This window comes from Typopeltis vanoorti, chromosome 11 (genome assembly GCF_054136105.1).
Source record: "Typopeltis vanoorti isolate ZY-2024b chromosome 11, IOZ_Tvanoo_1.0, whole genome shotgun sequence".
Lineage (NCBI taxonomy): Eukaryota > Metazoa > Arthropoda > Arachnida > Uropygi > Thelyphonidae > Typopeltis > Typopeltis vanoorti.
In genome coordinates, this window is record NC_143559.1 from 54,131,531 (window position 1) to 54,154,576 (window position 23,046).

General features: G+C 34.7%; 1 protein-coding gene across 5 annotated transcripts in view; it reads right to left on the reverse strand.

The window, feature by feature from the left end:
* LOC150101587 (uncharacterized) overlaps positions 1-23,046 on the reverse strand; it is a 193,972-nt gene that overhangs the window by 131,620 nt on the left and 39,306 nt on the right. For all 5 annotated transcript variants that reach the window (XM_090400170.1, XM_090400174.1, XM_090400169.1 and 2 more), the window contains exon 2: positions 17,866-19,789. In XM_090400170.1, the coding sequence (XP_090256296.1) occupies positions 17,866-19,731 (1,866 nt within the window). In that variant the 5' untranslated portion in view covers positions 19,732-19,789. The remainder of the gene's footprint in view (positions 1-17,865; positions 19,790-23,046) is intronic.

The following is a 23,046-nucleotide window of genomic DNA, read 5'->3' on the forward strand; positions in this document are numbered from 1 at the left end:
GCACAAATTCACATGGAGAGAAGAGGCAAGGAATAAGAAAAGTCTCATTGACCATGTTATTGTTGATAGTGATGTTTTCTCCCTGGTGCAGGACACCAGAGTGTACAAAGGATTTGAAATTGGAAGTGATCACTATTTAGTCTTGAGCAGGATAAAATTGAATTTCATATTGAAAAGAATAACATGTAAGAAAGTTTTAAAGCGAATAAAAGTTGAGTAGCTCTCAGATGTGAACTGTAGACTAAAATACACAAAGATTATTGAAGAACAAATGAAAGAGTTTGAGAATAGGAATCAAACCTTGCAGATTCAGTGGCAAGCCTTGCAGAAAACCCTGATTGATTCAGCCAGAGAGGCATGTGGTGAAATTGTCTGCAAGGATAGAAAAATTAGAACTCCATGGTGGACACAGGAAGTTAAAGAGGCAGTGAAGGAAAAGAAGAAAGCATATCAAAAGTTCCTGGCAAATAAGTCAGCTTGTGCTCTTAGAGAATACAAAGACAAATCTAAGAAAGCTAAACACTGTGTAAAACTAGCTAAACAAAAGTCATGGGAGGACTTTGGCAAGAATATAAAAAATAAATATCAAGACGGTGGCAAAATATTCTGGAAGTTGTTGAAGAAGCTTAAGAATGGAGGAAAGAGTGCTGTAAAAGGAGTTAGAGATGATAAAGGTGACATGAAAATGAAAGAAAAAGATATCCTTGAAGTATGGAGTAATTACTTTATAAAACTGCTAAATGAAACAAGCAGTGATGACAGCACAGTGGTAAAAAACACTGACCAGGCATGCAGTCAGGAATATATATCCATACTTGAAGTAGAAAAAGCCATCAAAGGCTTGAAATGTGGAAAGGCAGCAGGAGTAGATGATATTCGACTAGAAATGTATGGTGGTATAAGAGTCTTACAGTGGCTACACTGCATAGTTCAGAAAGCCTGGACAGAGGGACAAATTTCTGATGATTGGAGTAGAGCTCTCATAGTACCCATATATAAAAAGGGAAATAAAACTGAATGTGAGACTTAGAGGTATTTCCCTACTGAGTGTTTCTGGCAAGAGCTATGCAAGTATACTTGAGAAACGGTTGAGAAGAATTGTGGAAGAAAAGCTTGGTGAAGAACAAGCTGGATTCAGGCCAAATAGAGGCTGTCGGGATCAGATCTTCACTTTACAACAAATAGTCGAGAAAGCATGGGAATATAACAAAGAGCTGCATTTAAGTTTTGTCGATTTGGAAAAGGCATATGACAAGGTTGCCAAGAGAGAAGCTATTCAATACGCTGCAGTTATATGGTGTCAATGGGACATTATATCAAGCAATACTTAGTCTTTATTTGAGTTGTAAGTCAGCAGTTAGAATTGAAGGAAGTACAGGAAGATGGTTTAATGTTAAATCTGGTGTGAGACAAGGATGTACATTATCCCCTCTGTTATTCATTATCTATATGGATCACATTATGAAGGAAAGTGGTATTAAACATGATATCAAAATTGGAGATGTTAATGTCAGCTCTTTGCTTTATGCGGATGATGTTATACTTCTAAATAAATCCGCTACAAGTCTGCAAGATTCTCTAACTAAATTGAATAGCTCTTGTAATAGATATGGTATGAAGGTCAGCATTAAAAAGACAAAGACAATGAAAATTGGCAGAATCATTAAAAATGTCAACTGTGTTGGGAATGGAGAACCTGTGGAACAAGTAAAACATTTCAGCTACTTAGGCACAATTTTTACTGAAGATGGTAAACTAAATATAGAAATAGACAACAGAATCAGCAAAGCTGGTATCGTGGGAAGTCAATTGAATAAATTCATATGGAATAAGAGAGAAATTAGTCAGAACACTAACTTTGCTGTATACAAGACAATGTTCAAACCAGTTTTAACTTATGGATCTGAGAGCTGGGTCAGAAGCAAAACACTTGACCAAAGACTAGAGACTGCAGATATGAGAGTCCTGAGAAAGATTATAGGCATGAACAGATGGCATCAATGGCAATATGATATTAAAAATGAGGATATTAGGAAAGAACTTGACATTGTCAGCATCCAGGAATGCATTAGCAGAGCTAATCTCAGGTGGCATGTTCACTTAAACAGAATGGGCAAAGAAAGATTGGCAAAACAAGTGTTCTCTGCCAGGTTGGCAGCAAAACGACCCAGAGGAAGACCAAAATATAGGTGGATTGATATGGTACAATGTGCCTTAGACGATAGAAATATAAGATCTGATAATGTTGGAGTCTTGACAAGTAACAGACTGATTTGGAGGAAAATTGTAGATAGGAAGTTCATAATGATGTAAAATTTTCATGTGGTACTATCATATCCTGTACACCCCTTGAGGGTACATGGCAAGAATTTGATGATGATATTTTAGTATAAGTTGGGATTGCCTGAAAAATTAAAAGCTATCTTAATGAAGTATTTTTAACTCTATGTGTGTGTGTGTGTTGCTTATACAGAATGAATAATGCACAGTTATCTCTCAGTAAACAAATCTTCCTGATGTCTGTTCAGAACATCATGGATTAGTGATTACTAACACCATGTTGTAACATGGATGTGCACAAATTTCTGTGAAGAGAATGTGTATGGAAGAAAAAGCTTTACTGACTATGATATTGCTGACAGTGATAGCTTCACACTAGTTCAGGATACAAAAGTATACATGGAACTGGAAAGAAAAAGTGATCATTTAGTTTTGAGCAGGATAAAAACGAATATCTTTAAAAACATATTCAAAAGTTTTTAAAAGCATCAACATCTTCAGCAGCTTCAGAAGTGAACTGCCAACTCAAATATACAAATATTATTGGGGGAAAAAATGGAACATTTGAATGAAAACCTTAATGATCCAGTATCAAAATATGAAGAACACATTAACTGCTTCAGCAAGGGATGTATGGGGCAAAATTGTTTATGAGGATACAAAAATATGAGGTACTTGAGGGACTAGGTTAAAAAGATAGTTTGGAAAAAGAAGAAGAAACCATATCAAAAGTTACAAGCAAGTCAGTCTGCAAGTTCGTTGAGAGGAATCAGGGAAAAGAAGAATAAGCTAAGCTATGAGTAAAAGCAGCATAAACAAAAGTCACAGGAAGAATTGTGTAAGAACATTTCTTCTTTAGCTTGCTGAACCTCTAAGGTTCTTTCCTGCAAGTACTCACTTCAATGGTTTCTGCCTTAAGCTGTTCCAGTCCAGTATTCTCATCTCCAAGTCTTTTTGAGTGTTATCTTCTCAAGGTTGTTACAGTCTTCCTCTAGGTTGTTTTCCAGACCAAAATCTGGCACTCATCTTGAATGCCAGTTTATCCATTAATCTAGCTCTGATTTCATCAGATAGAAGTGCAGGTCTACAGAGTTCAGAGTGCTTGATTATGTCTTATTCCTATTTACATGTTGTGCTACTCATACAGGTCCAAAGACTTTTCTGATGATTTCATTTTCAAAGATCTGCAACATATTTGCAAATTGGTCTGTTATACTCTAAATTTCTGTTCCGTATAAAACAACAGGTCTAATGATCGTATTGTATGTTTATATTTTAACTATGCTTGAAAGAATTTTGGAAGGTTGTGAATGATAAGCTCTACTGGAGGAATGTATTCTAGCTTGCACTTCTGTAGTAATTTTATCTTGAGCTATCAATAGTTCAAGATATTTGAAGGAAATGGCATTTTAAAATGTGCAATAAATACCAATTCTCATTATGCTATGGTTTTATCGATAATGAAAAGAACTTCAATTTGTTAAAAACTTGTACACTATAAAACCAATAAGTGGAAGAGCCATATGTAAGGACCATCAAATCAATGCAACAATAATTCATTTTAATGGAAACATCTCCAGATGGAAATACAGAGGCATAAGACAAAGTAACACAATATTCCCTAAACTATTCACAGCATGTTTAGAAGAAATATCCAAACTTTTTAGTTAGAAAGAAAAAAGTGTGAAGATAAATGAAAGATATTTAAGCCTTTTAATTTCACAGGTGATAATTATCTTTACCTAAGAGTCTGCAGGTTCATTCTTGAATGAATTGCAAATTGCTAGTTTAGATTTATCTTTTGAGCAGGACTGCTAGCTCAAAAGATAAATCTAAAGAGGACTTTAGTTGTTCAATACCTATGTGCAATCAGAAATAATAAAAATCAGTTATGATGAAACTGAACAAATGAATCATAACATATATGTAGGACCATAGATATCAAAAGATAAAAATACAATGGAAGAAATCAAAAGATGAACAGCATGTGATGTAAACATCATGGACATTAAGATTCAAAAACTAAGAACAAATAGTATGGAAAGATGCATGCTTGGTATCACAAAAGAAATACTTTGATAAGAAATCTAAAGTCTCTGACATTATAGAAAGAGTGAAATATATGAAGTGGCAAGGGACTGGGTATTTGGCTTGACAAAAAGAAGTACTGGACTGGATTCCATGGGAGGGAAAAAAAAAAAAAAAAACCACAAGGCTGATCAAAATCATGATAAATTGATCATGTAATATGAAGGAGTGCCACAGGGAAAAAAAAGCTACTGACAGTCTTGGAGTCATCTTGGAAAGGCTTTCATCCAAGTGGATCAATAATGGTTGATGACGACATATATCAATAGAAGGAGGATTTGTTGCCCTAATAAAATGAACTGGTTCCACAAATCTGGTATCACAAGACAAGTTCATAGATGATATACTGCTGGAAACAGAATGTCATCAATGTAGTATTTTTCAAGATAACAGAAGAACAAAAGAGGTTGCAGGGTAATTACTGATGATCTCAGAAGACGTGCACTTGATCCTTTAATTGGAGGGAGGGGTAACAGTGATAGTTTTTGAGATATTAGGTAATCAGGATTATATATTTAGCTGGATGTTGTTACAAACTATATAACATACAGGAAAGTGATTCTAACAAGTTCAGATGGATGGGACTGGAAATGACAGGCTAGAGATAATTCAGTTGTTCAAGCTTATATGCTGATTGCTACTCATAATGGTAATTTTAAGAAGGATGCTAATAGTATAACTTGAATATAGTATTAATTGATATAATAACTAAAATGACTTAATTACAATTTCCTGCATTCTTCCAAGGTCAAACTATCATCTTCAGAGAATTATCATTATTAAGGGAGATCGGGAGGAAGGGGGGGGAGAGTCCTAGTATCCTGTATAATCCTTTTAGAAGCTTAGTAATTTTCAATCATATCATCCCTCTTTCTCCTGTTGCTAGTGTCTGCAGTCCACAAATTCTTCAGTTTACATAATATATACTCCACAGTTCTGATATCTTCAAAACCTTCCTTTGCACTCTCTTCATTATATCAGCATCACAACAAAAAAATAGAGAACAAACAGTTAAAGTAAAGTCATATCAAGGCCTTGCAATTATCCTCTGAGTTGTACTTGCTATATGGCCTTTGAACTTCAACTTCCTATCTACTAAAACTTTAAGATCCCTAATCTTATCAATTTTGTCTGGCATAATCCCACCAATAATGATATAGGGTCTCTTGTTACACCAAAGTACATAAATTTGCATTTACTAACATTGAACTGACAGCTATTTTCACATGCCCACAATTCCAGTCTATCCAAATCATTCTGTAAGTACTGCATATCATCTGCATTCCTGATTACCCTGTCCATCAGTAAATAGCTGTATGTTACCTGTCAAATCCTCCCCAATGTCATTAATGTAAAGACTGAATAACAATGGAACAAGGACTGACCCCCATGGCCACCTTAAATCTTGTAGACTTGTCTCTGATATACCACTTTTTGATATCTATTAGGCAGCCATCCTCTTATCCACTCTAATATTTTATAATCCAATCCCACATTCTCCAATTTATGCAAGTCTTCCATGATATATTCTATCAAAGACTTAGCAAAGCCCAAAGATTCACAGTGCATTCAGTCATTATAGATAACTTTTCTAAACAAGGATTACACATTTGCCTGTTCTGACTTAAAACGGGTCTTCATTTTTCTTTCCCTTTGTATATTTATCTACTTCTTTTGGTAGCCAATCTTTCCATCATATATAAATACTCTTTCCATTTCTCTTTATATTCCTTGATCTTTTAAGTCATAAATACCTCTCATCTAATGTTTTTGCTGCTTGTATTTTACTTTGATTTTTCCTTTTAACAGTACATTTCTGAATCATATAACAGATATCAATTATGAGGGTTTTTTTTAGTGTGCTTTTAATTGCAATACAGATTTTCTGAAATATATTGATTTTTTTCATTTGTATCTTTTTTTTGTCTATGCAACCCACATAATTAATCTGTGTCACCCACTCTATCTATGACTATTTTTGAACTAATACAATCTCAACCTTTAAATGCCATGACTTTTGTTTTCTTATATAAGATCTTTAAATTGTATTGTTGGGTTATTTTATTTAATTCATAAACTGATTTTTGAAGGACATCTTCATTGTCTTGTAATACAACCTGATCTGCAGGTTATATTACATGCCGATGATACTGAAAACACTGTACTGATAACAGTTCTTCTAGTTAACTAAATACCTTTACTATACATAATAAATAACGGAAAAACTCACGTAGAAATATTATTTAATAGTATAATTTTCGCCTGTGTGTCACAGGCATCTTCAGTACAATTAGGCACAAAAATTAAACACTAACTGACAATTCCAAAAAGCGCCACCTAAGTAGCTGGTGTAAGATAACTAAAAAGGTCAATAACTTTCCTAAAAAAAAAAAAAAAAAAAAAAAAATGATTTCGCTGTTACGCCGAATAAGGTGCCTATTATGGATTTTTTTCATAACATAGACAGGGGTATTCGATGCTTATCCCAAAAAACAGCCAACAGATTACGTTTTGAATGTGCACAAATTCTTTTTCATGCCAAGCCTCCTTGTCCTAATCTTTCTTACTCTGAATTTAAAGCATTGAAATCACTGAAGAATAACAATAATTTAATAATTACGAAAGCTGATAAGGGGAAGGCTGTAGTGATTCAAGATAGGAAGGAATATGAGAGAAAAATGTCTCTTTTACTTCGCGACTATTCAACTTATAGGCCTCTTACATCGGATCCTACCCGGAGTCAATTGAAGAGACTTAATTCTCTTATAGATAATGTATCTACATGGAATGAAGATCAAAAGAAAAAACTTAAAACCTTCTTCGGTCGTCCACCTAGATTGTATGGTCTTCCAAAAGTTCATAAACCAGGCATTCCGTTAAGACCAGTCGTAGATTGTATAGGTTGCCCAACTTACAAAATCTCAAAATTTTTATCTAATTTACTCTCCTCTTCAACTAGAAGAACTGATACTTATATAAAAAATACTTTGGATTTTAAAAATAAAATTTCAGATCTTCATTTGGACGTTTCTGATATCATGATCAGTTTAGATGTTGTTTCTTTATTTACAAATGTGCCTCTTTCAGAAAGTATTGAATTACTACAACAGGAATTTCCTTCAGACATTGTAAACTTATTTGATTTTGTAATAAATTCTGGTTATTTTTCTTTTAAAAATAAGTTGTATCAACAAATTGAAGGAACAGCAATGGGTAATCCTCTCTCTCCTGCTATCTCCAATTTCTTTATGGAACATTTTGAACAACGTATCTTTGACAATATTTCTCCCAGACCTACTCATTGGTTCAGATATGTCGATGACATTTTTGCTGTATGGAATGGCTCTTCTGATGAACTTCAACAATTTCTCAATAAGTTAAACGCATTTCATCCTAGGATCAAGTTTACCCTAGAAGTAGAATCAAATAAGCAGTTAGCCTTTTTAGATCTTCTAATTCTTCGCCAACCAGATGGTAACCTACATTTCTCAGTTTATAGAAAGAAGACTCATACAGGCCATTATATCCATGCGGAATCTCATCACCATCCCAGTCAAAAGGCAGGAACTATTAAAACACTGGTTCATCGGGCCCACCCACTCCTTTTGTTCTACAGACGATCTTTTACAGAAAGAAATACGATATATAACTTCTTCCTTTCTATCTAATGGCTATAAGAATTGCTTCATTAAAAGAACTTTGAGTAGATTTAATATGTCTCCCTCTTCAAACACAGAGGAAATAACGCGCATTACCATCCCTCATATACAAGGCATCAGTGAACGTATAGCAAAAATTTTAAAACCACTGAATATTTTTGTTTGCCTTTCGACCGTTTAGAAAAAAAAAAAAAATCTCCACCTTTCTCGCTTCTCCAAAGGACAAGCTTCCACATCTTAATCATCCAGGTGTCTACCAGATTCCGTGCTCTTGTGGATTATGTTATTTCGGACAAACGGGAAGATCTGCCTCTATTCGACTAGAAGAACACCAATCTTATATTGAATACTTTAAACCTGAAAAGTCTGGACTTGCAGAACATGCCATCTTCACTAGACACAGAGTTCATTGGAGAAAGACAAGAGTTCTTCACAAAAGTCAGTTTCTCATGGAACGCCTTTATAAAGAAGCATGTGAAACTCTACTTCATTCTCCTAACTTAAACAGATCCGACGGCTTACATCTATCCCCTTTATGGGAGATAGTACTTTACAAATCAGCTAATCTTTCCTAACTTTTTATTGTATTAAATTTTTTTTTTTTTTTTTTTTTAGGAAAGTTATTGACCTTTTTAGTTATCTTACACCAGCTACTTAGGTGGCGCTTTTTGGAATTGTCAGTTAGTGTTTAATTTTTGTGCCTAATTGTACTGAAGATGCCTGTGACACACAGGCGAAAATTATACTATTAAATAATATTTCTACGTGAGTTTTTCCGTTATTTATTATGTATAGTTATGTCTACTCACGGTTTACCTTTTTTAAAACTTATAACTAAATACCTTCTTTTAGTTTTGCTTTGCATATTTTAATAATTTGTTCAAATACACACACAGAGTTGGAGACAAATTACATTCTTGTCTAACACTTTGATTAATTTAAATCTGCTCTGTTAATTTATTACCTAATTATAATGATTATATAATGCTTGTTTTTTCCATCATACTACATAATTTTTATCCACGTATTTTATCAAAAGCTTTCTCATAGTCTATAAAGTTTAAATGCATCTCCAAATTAATTATTTTTTTTTCTTTAATAATTTGTTTTAAAACAGATTATCTATACTTTTTTTTCCATGTTCTAAGCCATTTTGCTCTTCTGAAAGAAGACTGTATGTGGGGGTTGCAGATGAGGACTAAGAAATTTACTGATATATAGAAGTTTTTGAAGAGCTGCATGTTGTAGTTGTTTCGGAATACTTCATGAGGAAGGCTGTTGCAGAGGACAAAGGCAGATTGCAATAAAAGAGAAGCAGGTTAGGTGTGTGTGTGTACACACAGACATGCAGTTGCACAGTAAAAGGATACTGGGCAGCTGCTGCTCTTGTATTAACAGGTGCAACAGAAAGTGAAGGAATGATGGTTGCCAAATCCCTGGAGCAGTGATGACCATGGAAGTACCTGTAGAATAGATACAGTGCTGAACACTGTATTCTATAGTGTTATTATTATTTGACACCTCCAGGGAGTCCAAAGACTCATCGAGGGAGAGTGTGCCAACAGCATCGAACGATTAGTCCCCTTCCAACTACTAACCGTGCTCAAACTTACTTAACTGAGCCATTAGTAGTAGAGGCTCTACCAATCGACCAACCTTTACCGACTAAAAGTTGTAGGTGCACCACCCCAAACATGTGATCAGTATTCTAAACACTGGCAGATTTGGGATTTCTATATAGTTAAGAACTGGTTGGGTGTAAAATAGACTCTTGAACAAAAGAGAATGCCAAGTTCTTTGGATGCTGAAAAGGCTATTGATGTGATATGTTTATGCCAGGAAAGACCAGAGGTAAACATCAGTCCAAGCAAATCATTAGACAAGATCTTGCCTGTGATCAGTACTGATTTCTTCATTGTATTTTCTGTTAACAAATTTGGATCATACCATAAATTCTTATGTTCTGTCCATCATTTTTCTTGTATTATGTTGATTTATTGCCTCTCTCTTTCATGGTAGACATATATTCTACCATCTATATTAATAAATATATCCCAAGAATCTTAGCAAGCTTTCTTTACTATGGCTTTAGATATATTTCTTGTTTTTGTACATTTCTTCTATTTTCTTTGTTTTGGAAGGAATGATCTGCAGGTTAATTGTTTTTCTTTTAGTGCATTTTCTATGTTTGTATTCCAAAGTTTTAATGCTTTTCTTATTAATATTTTATTTTTCTTTTCAGGTACTTCAGAGGCTGCCCTATCAATTATCTTTATTAAAGTTAATAAGTCCGTTCTTCTTCTTCTTTATTTGGACTTTTTTAGGTGATCTGTTAATCGTGATTGGTATAGTATTCTAATGCTTTCTTCTTATAATAGATAACTTTGTATATATTTTTTTTTAATTGACTTCCTTTCTCCATTTTGTTAGCATGCCTATTTTAGAAACTAATAAATAATGATCTGAAAATATTCCATTTCCTCTGTAAACACATACATCTCTTATGCATTGAGCTAGTTTCTGATTAGTAATGATAGTCCATTATAGATTTTGTTCCTCTACCATTTCTAGTTTTTTTTTTTTTTTTTTTTTTCCCAAAAAAACATTGGTATTGGTTACTTTAAAATTATTGAAAATGCAAGTCAATAATAAATACTATTTATGCAAATTACTCCATATTTACCTAAAACATTGGAGACTGGATTATTTCCAACTCTAACATTAATGAATATAGTTTTTGTACATTTTTATTACACTTAACTGTTTTTGTAGTTCTTTCTCATAAAACTGTTCAGAATCCTAATCCTCTTTTCTACCTTCTTCATGGATACAGATGCCTATAATATTTAAATAGCTTCTATTTGTTTTTAATTTAATTGTTATAATTGGATTAGTTACTAAAACATTTTTGTACACTATTTTTCCATTTATCATCAATTAAAATAGGAACTCAAAGCTCATGTACACTAGTATATAATGTAGCATAACCATCTATATCTTTTGTTCCCTTTAATTTCGATAGTTACACATTAGTCTTTGTACCACTCTTGTACAATGGGGGTTATCATATATTCTTTTCACTCCTGTGGAATCTTCCCTGTTCTGAGACTCAAAATGCATCATGAACATAAGACATTGCGTAAGTGAGACTGAAACAAAGAAACAAAACTTGTAAATTGTGTCACCTAGTGAGAAAAACTGGGTGTTCCTGGCAGTTGAGCTGATGTCTAAGATTAGCATTTCCTAGATTTGAAGTGGTTTTAAGCATCCAAATTTATCAAGGTAAGGAATGTTTTTTTTAGGAGAGAGGCAGATTCAAGAAAGTTTTACATACATGTATTTCCTTCTGTGGAGTAAGGTGGCCTTCTTTCAAAAGATTCTAGCAGGCAACAAGAATCTTTTGAAAGAATGCCTTGTTCAGAAACAAGATATGGTCTCCAAGTCCTGAGTGTCCATAGTGGATGGCAGTTCAGGATAACCTACACATAAGTAGATACATTCAAGAACAGTCACAACACTATCACCACAACCCTCCTAACAGTGACAAAAATTTGGTTAAAAGATAAAATTTAATTTGCTCTCTGATAAAGCCCTTACCACTGAAATGCACTGTTCATCTTCTTAGCCAATGCAATAGCTGCACTAGATTAAAACATATATTGATCCACCTCACTTGCAAATCAATCATCACCCAGTGGCACTCATTAGAAATTAGAAAAAATCCTGAAGAAATACAATCTGATGATCACTTTCAGACTACACAAAACATTGGCATCCTTTATCTACTATCCCAAAGACTAGTTGTGATCCTTGAATTTTGCTGGGTGTCTACCAAGTGCCCTGCAGCTGTAATCTATTCTATTATGACCAAGCACGTAAGAGAACTAACAGAAGAATCTCTGAACACAAGACTGCCTCAGGACTCACTACTAATGACTATTCAGAACTCAATGACCATGACTTAGATAACTCACAGAACCCATTGGAAGAAGGCCACCTTACTTCCTTACCTCACAAGAAGCAAATACACATACAAAAGCCTATTCTATGATGTCTCTATCCAAAAAATTTAATTTCAATAAATTTAGATGCATAGAACTGCCACAAATCTGGGAAATGATTATCTTAGACAAAGAATGTACAATTAAATCAAATACAGGTGCAATTTAGGACTTTTTGCCTTACATCATTTCTGTCTCACGTACTCATAGTAAACAACATGCACATCTCTTTAACTTGTATATTATTCCCTGAAAATGTCAATTTGACTTTGGTGAAATATAGGAAATAGTAATTAAATTACTATTTAATTAGATGCACAAAGAATATAAGTCAGAGGGAAGGAATGTGATAACTGTAATGGGAAAGAGAACTCTGGCATAATAGTGGGGACAGCAAAACAAATGCATGGCACATTTGTTACTGAGTATGACTGAGTATGAAAGAATTATTTAAGTTACTAGAGAACCTGAATAAAATAGAAAAGTTCAGTCAGTGTAGTTCATGTTGGGAGAAAAATAATAGTGTTGAATATAATTGAGCACTTTGCAAGAGTATATCATCCAGGTGGTGACATTGCAGAAATGAATGAACCAAAAGTTTATACGGGAATTGTGATGAATGAGATGGAGGTGAGTAGTCTATTACAAAACCTCAATGTCAATATATCTGTGGGATTGGATGGTATACCAGCTCGTGTCGTATGTGAAGCGGCTAAAGAATTGTCAGTACCCTTAACCATTCTGTTTAATCTGAGTCTCAGGTTTGGGTTAGTCTCGAGGGGGTGGAAAGAGGGGAAAATAGTTCCACTGCATAAAGGAGGTTCCAAGACTGCTGTTGTAAATTACCGACCGATTAGCATATCAGGAATCGTTGTCAAGGTCTTAGAGAAACTAGTCAAGAGAAGAATACAGGATTGGATAGATGAAAATGGGATACTGTATGGGGGACAACATGGTTTTCTGAAGGGTAGATCATGCCTCAGTAATTTGCTCACGTTTTATAACACAGTAACGACTGAACTGGATAAGGGTAATGGGTTTTCAGTGATTCTACTGGACCTTGCCAAGGCCTTTGATAGGATACCACATGGAACTCTAATCAGTAAACTGGAGCAGATGAGGATGGATATAGGGTTGGTGAGATGGATAGGAGGGTGGTTGATGGAGAGATACCAGAGAGTGGTTTATTCAGGAGTGGAGTCCAAAAGACGGCTTGTGACTAGTGGTGTGCCGCAGGGTTCTGTTCTTGGACTACTACTTTTCAATTTGTTCATTAACGATATAGGAAAGGATCTGAGAGGAAGTGTTCACTTGTTTGCTGATGATGCAAAGTTGGGTAGAGCAATTGTGAGTGCACAGGATGTCAAAATTTTGCAGGATGAGTTGGATAGTTTTGAGGACTGGGCTAAGGAAAATGGATGTCAATTTAATGCGGCAAAGTGTAAGGTTATGCATGTTGGAGTGAAAAGATTAGCAGCAGTATATCACACTGGTGGAACCATACTCCAGGAGATTGATGAGGCCAGGGATTTGAGAGCGTTGGTGGATAGGGAGTTGAAGTTTAGGGGGCACATTGCAAAAGTGGCTAAAACAGCTCATCAAATCACTTGGTTACTGAAAAATACTTTAACGAGCAGAGACAAACAAGCTATTGTTCCTCTATATCAAGCCCTGATAAGACCCCGTCTGGACTACTGTACAGGCCCAGATATGGGCGCCAGGGTTTCTTCTTGATGGGGAAGAGGTGGAGAGGATCCAGAGATGAGTGACCAAGATGGTGGCAGGTCTGTGGAATAAACCTTGTGAGAACAGATTGAAGATTTGTGGGTTGCAAAAATTGGTTGATAGGCAGAAAAGGGGTGATGTGATTGAGACATTCAAATTACTGAAGGGTTTCGATAAGATTAATCCAGAAGATATTTTTGAGAATAGGGCTGGTGGTGGGAGGACTATGGGCCATACATGGAAGCTGGGCAAAAATGTTGTTAACAGGGGTGTTAGAGCTAGGTTCTTTACTTGGAGAGTGGTAAATGAGTGGAATAAGCTTACAGAGTTTGTTGTGGGTGCTATGACTGTGAATGAGTTTAAGGCGAGGTATGATAGATACTGTGTGAAAGACGAATAGTTGTTCTTGACATGATGTTAGGGCCTCCCTCGATGAGTCTGTCGACTCCTTGGAGTTGCCTGTAATAATAATAATAATGGAAAAAGAAGAAGAGAAACAAAGTTAATGAATATGAAGTGTTCAGAATTTTTAAGTAAACTTAATGTTAACAGCCTGAGAGCCAGATGGGATATCACTAAGTATAATTAGGGAATGTGCAAAGGAGCTACCAGTGCCCTTAACTTGGTTGTTCAACAGGAGTATGACAATAAGAATCCTGCAAAGCGAAAAGAAGGAAAATTAGTACCAGTGCATAAGGAGAAGTTCAAATTAGTAGTGGTAAGCTTTATGTACCAGTCCTGGTAATAGTAGTAATGAAGATGTTGAACACTGGACAAGCTAGTTAAATTAAATACAAAAACTGAATTGATGATAACAGGATAAGTGCATTAAACAGGGCAGCATGAGTGTATTAAAGAGCAGTTTTGTTTTGGTAAGCAGGTAACATTTTATAATACAGTTTTCTGTATTTTGTAAAAGGTGTCTGACAAAATATCACAGGATATTTTGATGATGAACAGGATAAGTGAATTAAACAGGGCAGCATGAGTATATTAAAGAACAGTTTTGTTTTGGTAAGCAAGTAACATTTTATAATACAGTTTCTGTATTTTTGTAAAGGTCTCTGACAAAATATCACAGGACAAACTGCTATTGAAAGTAAGGGGACTGGACAGACAAAGTTAGCTCATATACAGGGATAGATGACTGATAGAGAAAAATAAGTGTGTGTGTGTGTGTGTGTGTGTGTGTGTGTGTGTGTGTGTGTGTGTGTGTGTGTGTGTGTGTGTGTGTGTGTGGAGAAGCAATGTCTTTGATAAGTAGTGTGTGTGCTGTTCTGCAGCCATTGCGGTTTAGTTTGGATAGTGATGATATAAAATTCTAGCTCTAAGAGGAAATAACCAATCCTGAACAATAAATTTAGAAAAATCTAAACAGATATTTAACTGTTTGCAAGTACTAAAGTGAAGAAAATAACAGGGTTCTAATATGATGCTACAACAACAGGATTTGAATAAGTGTATATATATGGAGAAGCAATGTCTTTGATAAGTAGTGTGTGTGTGTGTGCTGTTCTGTAGCCATTGTGGTTTAAATCGTATAGTGATGATAAAATTCTGGCTTTGAATAAGCTGGATGTGAACATATGAATGAGGATATCACTTCAATGTTTCCAAGTATGAGGTGAGATGGAATAAGAGATATGAGAGCATTGGTAGAAATAACTGAAATTCATACTTTTCCATATCTACCTAAATATCTACTTTTCTAGAGTATAGCAAAAGTTGCTAAAAAAACTGCTGCCATAATTCAAAGGATACTGGCAAGTAAGGATAAAGAACTGCCACCACTGAATTAGACACTGATCAGGATGCACCTAGATCTCTAGGCATACATCTGTTACCAAGATCTGGAGAGTGATAAGGAAACAGAGTACAGAGATGAGAGACTATCCCAGACTCTAGAATGTTAGGTTAAGAAAGAGTGAAGGAATGTGCTTTGCAGAACTTGAAAGACAGAAAGAGAATAATGCTACAATTCAGACATACATATGATAAGAAAGAATTGGTGAGAGGAGTCCATCAGATAGTTGTAGGGGAAATATTACACAGGAAAGTTTAAAGGGATGGCTGAACATTTTCATAAGAATTGTCTTTAGACCACAATTTCAGATTAGACCAAATTACAAAATTCATGTTGGAGACTTAGACTTAAAAAATTAGTATCTAATTCTTTTAATATCTCAGCCATATAGACATCTTTAGGAGTACAATATAAATTGAAACAAACAGAAAGGCAACAAAAAACTGAATTCAATAAACAAAAGCGAATAATAATAATATAATAATATAATATTATTATCATTATAATCATAATAATATTATATTATTATTATTTTCTCTAAGATCGAGAACCATAGTTCTCGATCTTAGAGTTTTGCTTACTGGCAGTTGAACAACAAGGGATTTGTATCTCCTTAATTATAATTATAGATAATGATATAGTCATCATTGGAGCAGACACAGGTAATGCACCATTGCAATTCTCAACATCAGTGAGTATAATGAAAAAATGAATATTATTCTCAAGAGAAAATACTCTCATATTATTCTCTCTACTTATATTCCATTAGTTACGATTAGTTACGATTCCACCAAATCTCCAATTAAGACATTGATCTCACATTAAAAAGTACTGCCTTGGCCTCCTGAAATTACTCAAAAACTTTAGCCCTTTAGTTCTGTCTCCCCACCAAAAAAATTCCCTCTATGCTGTGTGTGCAAAAAGCTAGCACATATGCATAGTTAACCATACAACAAAATTTTTTTTTTTTTTGCAGTATTTCTAATTTACAGTCAATTTTTGAACATACAATAAAAACAAATTATATGATAAATCATAATTGTCACTTACTTTATTTAGTAATTTCTCCAATGTCTCCACTCCAATATTACTCTAACCCATTTCAACTTAATACACTGTGCAAATGGCAATGGAGTTTTGTAGCTATGTAGATTTAAGCAAATTAATTTAGTGCTTGCAGTTTTATAGGTTATAGCTAGATGAAAAAAGGGCAGCATTAATATGAGAAATATTACAGTAGGTTTAGTGCACTCAAAATGTCACTGTCAAAATTAAAGCAGAAAAAAACTGCAAATTCGTTTAAATTTGAGTGGTTGGACAAATGTTGACAAGCTGTTTTTGAACTGTGGGTATATGCAGTATTTAAGTAGCTGAACGAATAAGCATTTAAGATGCATTATTTATACAATTACTGATTACTATTAGTGATTTTTTACTTACAGAAGTATTTAGCATGCAAAGGTGTCACCAATTTTAGTTGTAGATTAAGATTTTGGCTTATAACTTTTGCTCTGTGAGCACAGGCTACCGAACACATCACGTCTCAGACTGGAAACATGTACACAAAATGTTTTTCGTGCACACATGGGATAGCAAAAATTAAAGGGAATATTGCCCCCGAATATATATGGTTTGCCTAAAATCCACAAACCTAATTATCCTCTTAGACCTACTGCAGATGCTACAATTCCTCCCTCCCTGGTTATAAATCCGAACAATCAACAAAACCGAGAGTTTTATGTTGCCTTTGTCAGAGGTATTGACAGCTAACATTGGGCCTAGAAAAAAAAAGAAAAAAAAAAAGAAAAAAAAACGTAAAAAAAAATTAATGCTTCATTAGTTGTTTTTTTTTTTTAAGTTGCAAATCTGGGCCTGCAATTTTAAAATTGCAGGCCCAGAGAATCTTACTCTCCCTTTCCATCCACTGTGTTACAAGTTTTACAAGTTTATATTGTACTCATTGAAAATGTCTGCGATTAAGACAAAATATTAGAAGAATTAAACATTAGTTTTAATCCTTTCCCAGTATTGTTTAACTCCATTAAGCCTACAACAGGAGTTCCATCCAGCACTTCAGCCTTAACATGAGCTTACAAAATTCTATATACTGATACATAATATTTATAAACAGCAAACATATACCATGTTAACAAAATATCTACTGCCTGTCTTGAAAACAGGGTTTCAACTTTAAGACCTATCTCATATCAGTCATAAGAATCAATGGGATTTAACAGTCAGTCCATTTCAAAATCTTGTTAGAGAAATTCTTAAACAATTGTAATCAAAAGCAAAATTAAAAACTTACTTGTTTTACTAACTGAGAAGATGGCTTTACATTGTTGTTATTCACTGAAAGTTGTTTTGATTCAGGCATTTGTTCAAAAGATACACTTTCAAAATCTGCAAAATCATCAGTAACAACATTAACATCTGTTGGTGCAAAACTTGAAGTTTCAGGAATAGCATATTCACTGGTTTCAAATTTTGCAAAATCATCCCTCTCTTCCTTAAGCTCTGACTTGTTTGAACACTTACATGCTTCCACCTTTTCAAATTCGCCAAAGTCATCTTCATTATATATATTACTTTCTTGTAAATTAAAATCAATACTTGAACAAGCATTACCCACAGACAGTACTTTTAATTCTTCATTCTTGATAACAGTAGGAGGTACAACTTCAGGAGCCTGACAAAAATCATCAAAGTCATCACACTGTTGATTGGAACTCAAAGACGTTTCAGGAACATCGCATGGATATACAGTACTTTCTCCAAAATCTTTATTAGCAAATTCTGAAAGTTCTGAACGACAGCCATTGGGAGAGTGTGGAAAATGTGCTTCAACAATTTCATTATTGCCTATACAGTACCTCTGTTCTGCTGCTTTAGCAAAAGCTTTAGTGATTTTCTTTAAGGAAGTCCTATCCTGATTCAAAATCTCTTCAGATAATGAAATATTGTTCTCATCCTGAGCAATGCCATCTTTAAGTGAACCAGGAGAATTTAAAGATGTACAAGCTGTATCAAAGTGTGAAGTATCACTACTAAAATTAGCATTATTTGAGACTTCCTGTACAGAACTAAATTCTTCACTCTGTGACATTGGACTTAAGCCTGCTGAACAAAGCCCATTTGAAACTGGATGTGCTGGTATTTCCAGTTCTGAGACCACAGAAGCATGATCCTTGTGCTCCTGAGATGCAGAGAATCTTAGTTCACTCCTGCCATCAGCACTAATTTGCAATATTTGAGATGAGCTATTAAGAGTATTACCAATTTCACTAACAGCAGAGTTTTTGGTTGTCTGGAGTGAATGTACTTTACTGTCTTCATCAAGAGAATGACTTCTTACAACATGTAAGACATCTGGTTTCTCTGTCTCTTTAAAAATAAGCCCATCATCTGGAATTTCCTGAACTTTCAAGGGAAACTCTCTCTCAGGTGACATATCAGAAAACACACCTTCAGAGGTAGGTGGTGGTGATGTTTCACTATGCTGGCTGCTATTGCACAGTCCTGAATCTGGCACAGATTCCTGACTAGTATTATCCTGTTGTTCTAATCTAGGTGATAACTGCCTACTTACAGGTGACTTTTTCCCAAAATCAAATTCTTCATCATTAAGACTATACCTTTCAACTTCATCTTCAAATGCTACTGCTCTGACATGGTTAACAGAGTCAGTAATTTGTGATTCTACTCTGTCTGGAGGTGATTTTTCTTTATAATTGTGAAAATTTACCACATTACAGTCTGAGCAACTAAATGCAATTTTGGGAAGTCTATTTTCACAATTTTCATAATCTGAAACTGTGGATGTGACTTTGGATTCATGGCATGCATCACTTGGATGATTATGGTATTCCACAGCTTCACTTATATTTGCATGTGATGTAAAATCTGCAAAATCATCATAGCTATCACTACCACAAATTATATGCTGTGTAGCTACTTTTTTTGTAGCATTTTCCTGATTATAAATATGAATACTGTTTTGAGATTTGGCATTAATACTGGTAGATCTGGAAGGAACAGATGTAGTATCTAAAGTCTCACCAAAAATTGGATGAGCAGAAGCAAAAGTTCCAAAATCATCATCATCAGGGGTATCTCCATCATCAAGAGGAGGTGGACTGGATGAGAGCATTGGAAAGAAATTAGATGCCATCATCTAACTGAACTCTGCTAGGGTAGCAGAGTTCTACATCTATGTCCTGGTATGTATCATCCTATAATAAAATTACACATATTAATAAAACTATTATGAATAAAGTAATAATAATAAATCATATTCATAAAACTATCATTTGGTAGAAAATGGATAAACATGATTTCTACAGTTCAAGTAAAAATGTATTGCACTATACATGTGGTTTTAAAGTAGCTTATGAAAGAACTTAAAAAAATTTCTATACATAAAAAAAAAAAAAAACACTTCTATATCCACTTCAACATTTGTAGTCTCAACATAAATATTATGATGTGCACCACCACTTACATGATTTAAAACCTGATTATTTCTCACAGAATCTCAACTAGTAACTTCAACAATTACTGCTGCATTATTCCATTCTATAAGAATGACTGTACATTATACATTTGTTAAATCTAACATTCCATGCCAAAAGATTACTAAATCTAGAATTCCCAAAAGATTACTAAATCTAGAATCCTCTCTTTATAATCTACTCTGAACCAAAATTTCATTGTCACACTTTATTGTTCTCTTTTGCTGCCATTATCTCTCTCATAATTCAGAGAAAGAATGAGAGGTCATCTTTAGAAGTTTTATAAAGGTGTGGTAAAGAGGGAAGTGAGGAATAGTTTTTACATCAAGAGTACTGAATGAATAGGATGCATAACCAGGATGTGTTGTGAATTCTAGGAATGTGAACAAGTAAAGCTCAACATTATAGGATATGCTGCTCACTGAACAAGACCTCCCATGATGAATGACTCCATGGAGATTTGTAAAATAATAATTCAAATTGCTACTCTGATCTCTTTGACTGTATCTCTGAAGGCTGATTTTCTAATTTGCCACACACTGAGACATCCTTCCTCAGAGGCATAATTCACATGTTCATAATTCAATATGAATTATGAACATGATTGTGGTCAGGGTTAGTTCTTGGTAACCCTGACCACAATCATGTTCGTGTTTCCTTTTTTACAGATTGATCTCTACACAGACAATTTCAATATTCTGTATCCTATGATACTTTTCATGATTTCTATGCCTCTGATAAATGGTCCCACTAGTGTTTTCACTCCCTTGAACCTAACACAACCTTTGACTGAATATCAACATAATCCTTACTGTAATGAGGGCATTCTTTCTCCAGTCAAGACAACCCTCCCCCCTTACCATTATTCAAAAATTAGCATATCTCAAATCTGAAACCACACCTTAACACTCAAACTATATACATTACAATCTAGTCTGTACTCTGTTAAAAAAAAAAAATTCAAATCAGACCTTGAAAGGGTTAAATGCAGAAAACTTTCCTCTTGCTATAATGGCTGCTGAGCCTTTGCTGAGACCCTGAGGTGAAACTGCTGATGGTACCACAATAACAACAAAGTTATGGCTGATTCCTTGGCATCAGGCTTTTCAAGATGACTCTGGAAGAGAACCCTACACCATGATTAGCTCAGTGCACGTCTCCTCTGGTCTTTAACAGAAAGCCATTGAAAAAATCTTTAACAGCCTGGACACCGATAAATCTCGTGGTTCAGGATAATATCCCATTGTGTTCAAAACTTTTTACACTCCATAATTAACACATTCAATATTGACTGTACAAACTGTCATACTTGAGCATTTTCTCAATATCGTGGAAAGAAGATATACAGCCTCCCCCCACCCAAAAAGGAAATAACCAGCTATCAAACTATTGTCTCACTGCCCTCAATTTTTCTCTAGAAAACAATAGAGAAAGTTATAACAGCCAACTTATTCACTACCTTGGAGGCCCATCAATTAATTAGCAGTAACCAGTATGGAATCCACCATTCTCATTCTGAAGATCTATCTACTATCCAACCCTATTCTTCTTTGGACAAGCCACTGAAAAGCTGGAAAACTTCATGTGGTTGCTAGAGAATTTGATCAGGTCCAGTAGACTTCCCTCCCCCTGCCTGCTGAGCATCCATCTTATAGTCTTCCTTCTGACTTTTGCAAGTGGGACAGCAGTGGCCACTCTGATCATTTATTATATTATGGTGGAATAGTTTCCTCTCTTTGAATTTCTTTAATCAATGCTGTGATGCTCTATAATTCTGGCTTTCACCCATACTCATACATTAGCAATATCTCTGAAAAGAATTATAACACTGGAAGAAACCTCACATGAAAAACTTTATTTGCATAGAATTTTCACCCAAGTATCATAGGCATCATCATCAGTACACGATCACAAAATGGCAATTAAACATTAACAGACAATTCTAAAAAGTACTACTTAAGTAGCTAATGTAAGATATAAATATAAGAGGTCTGCAATTTCCTAACTTATTTAAATATATATAACACACACACTCAGACCTGTGTGTATATATATGTATATATACACACACACACACTAGGGGAGGGCTCCCCACCTGGCACCCCCCCCCCCGAGTTCCAGGCTGGTAAGCTAGTAAGACAAAAAAAAAACGTTTCAAATTTCGGCTTATCTTTTTATATATATAGAGTATATGTGTGTGTGTGTGTGTGTAAACAAAATAAAGTTAGGGAAGATTAGCTGACTTAAAAAGTACTATCTTCTGCAAAGGGTACAGATGTAGACTCAGACCTGTTTTAAGTTAGGACAGTGAAGAACTCTTGTCCTATTCCAATGAATTCTATGTTAAGTATCAATATCATGCTCTGCAAGTTGAGGCGTATGGTATTTAATACATGATTGGTGTTCTTATAGCAAAATAAAATCAGATCTTCCTGTTTGTCTAAAATACGATAACCCGCAAGAGCAAGGAATCTGTTAGATGCCTGGATAACTGAGAGGTGGAAGCTTGTCCTTAGGAGAAGTGAGAAAGGGGGAGATTTTTCTGATGGGGTGAAAGACAACAAAAATATTCAGTGGTTTGAAAACTTTTGCTATGCATTCGCTAATACCATGCACATAAGAGATAGAAATGTGAATTATTTCTTCTGTAATTGAAGAGGTAGAGATACCATAAATGTTAAAAGCTCTTTTGATGAAAGAATCCTTCATTTGACAAATCTTGCAGTGCTCAAATATTCAAGTTTCAAGATCTCCATAACCAATATCATCTCCTTTTCATTATCCAGTGATAATGAAATCAATGCTATCAAAAGACATTCCTACATGTTACTAATACTTTTGATAATATTCAGATCTCTAGTCAGGATCAGATTACTCCTCTTCATCTTATTTTGGTGTAAACACATCACATCCATAGCTTCCTCCTCTTCAGCTTTCAGAAAATTTGGTATTCTTTTCCCATTCAAGAAATAACTTCT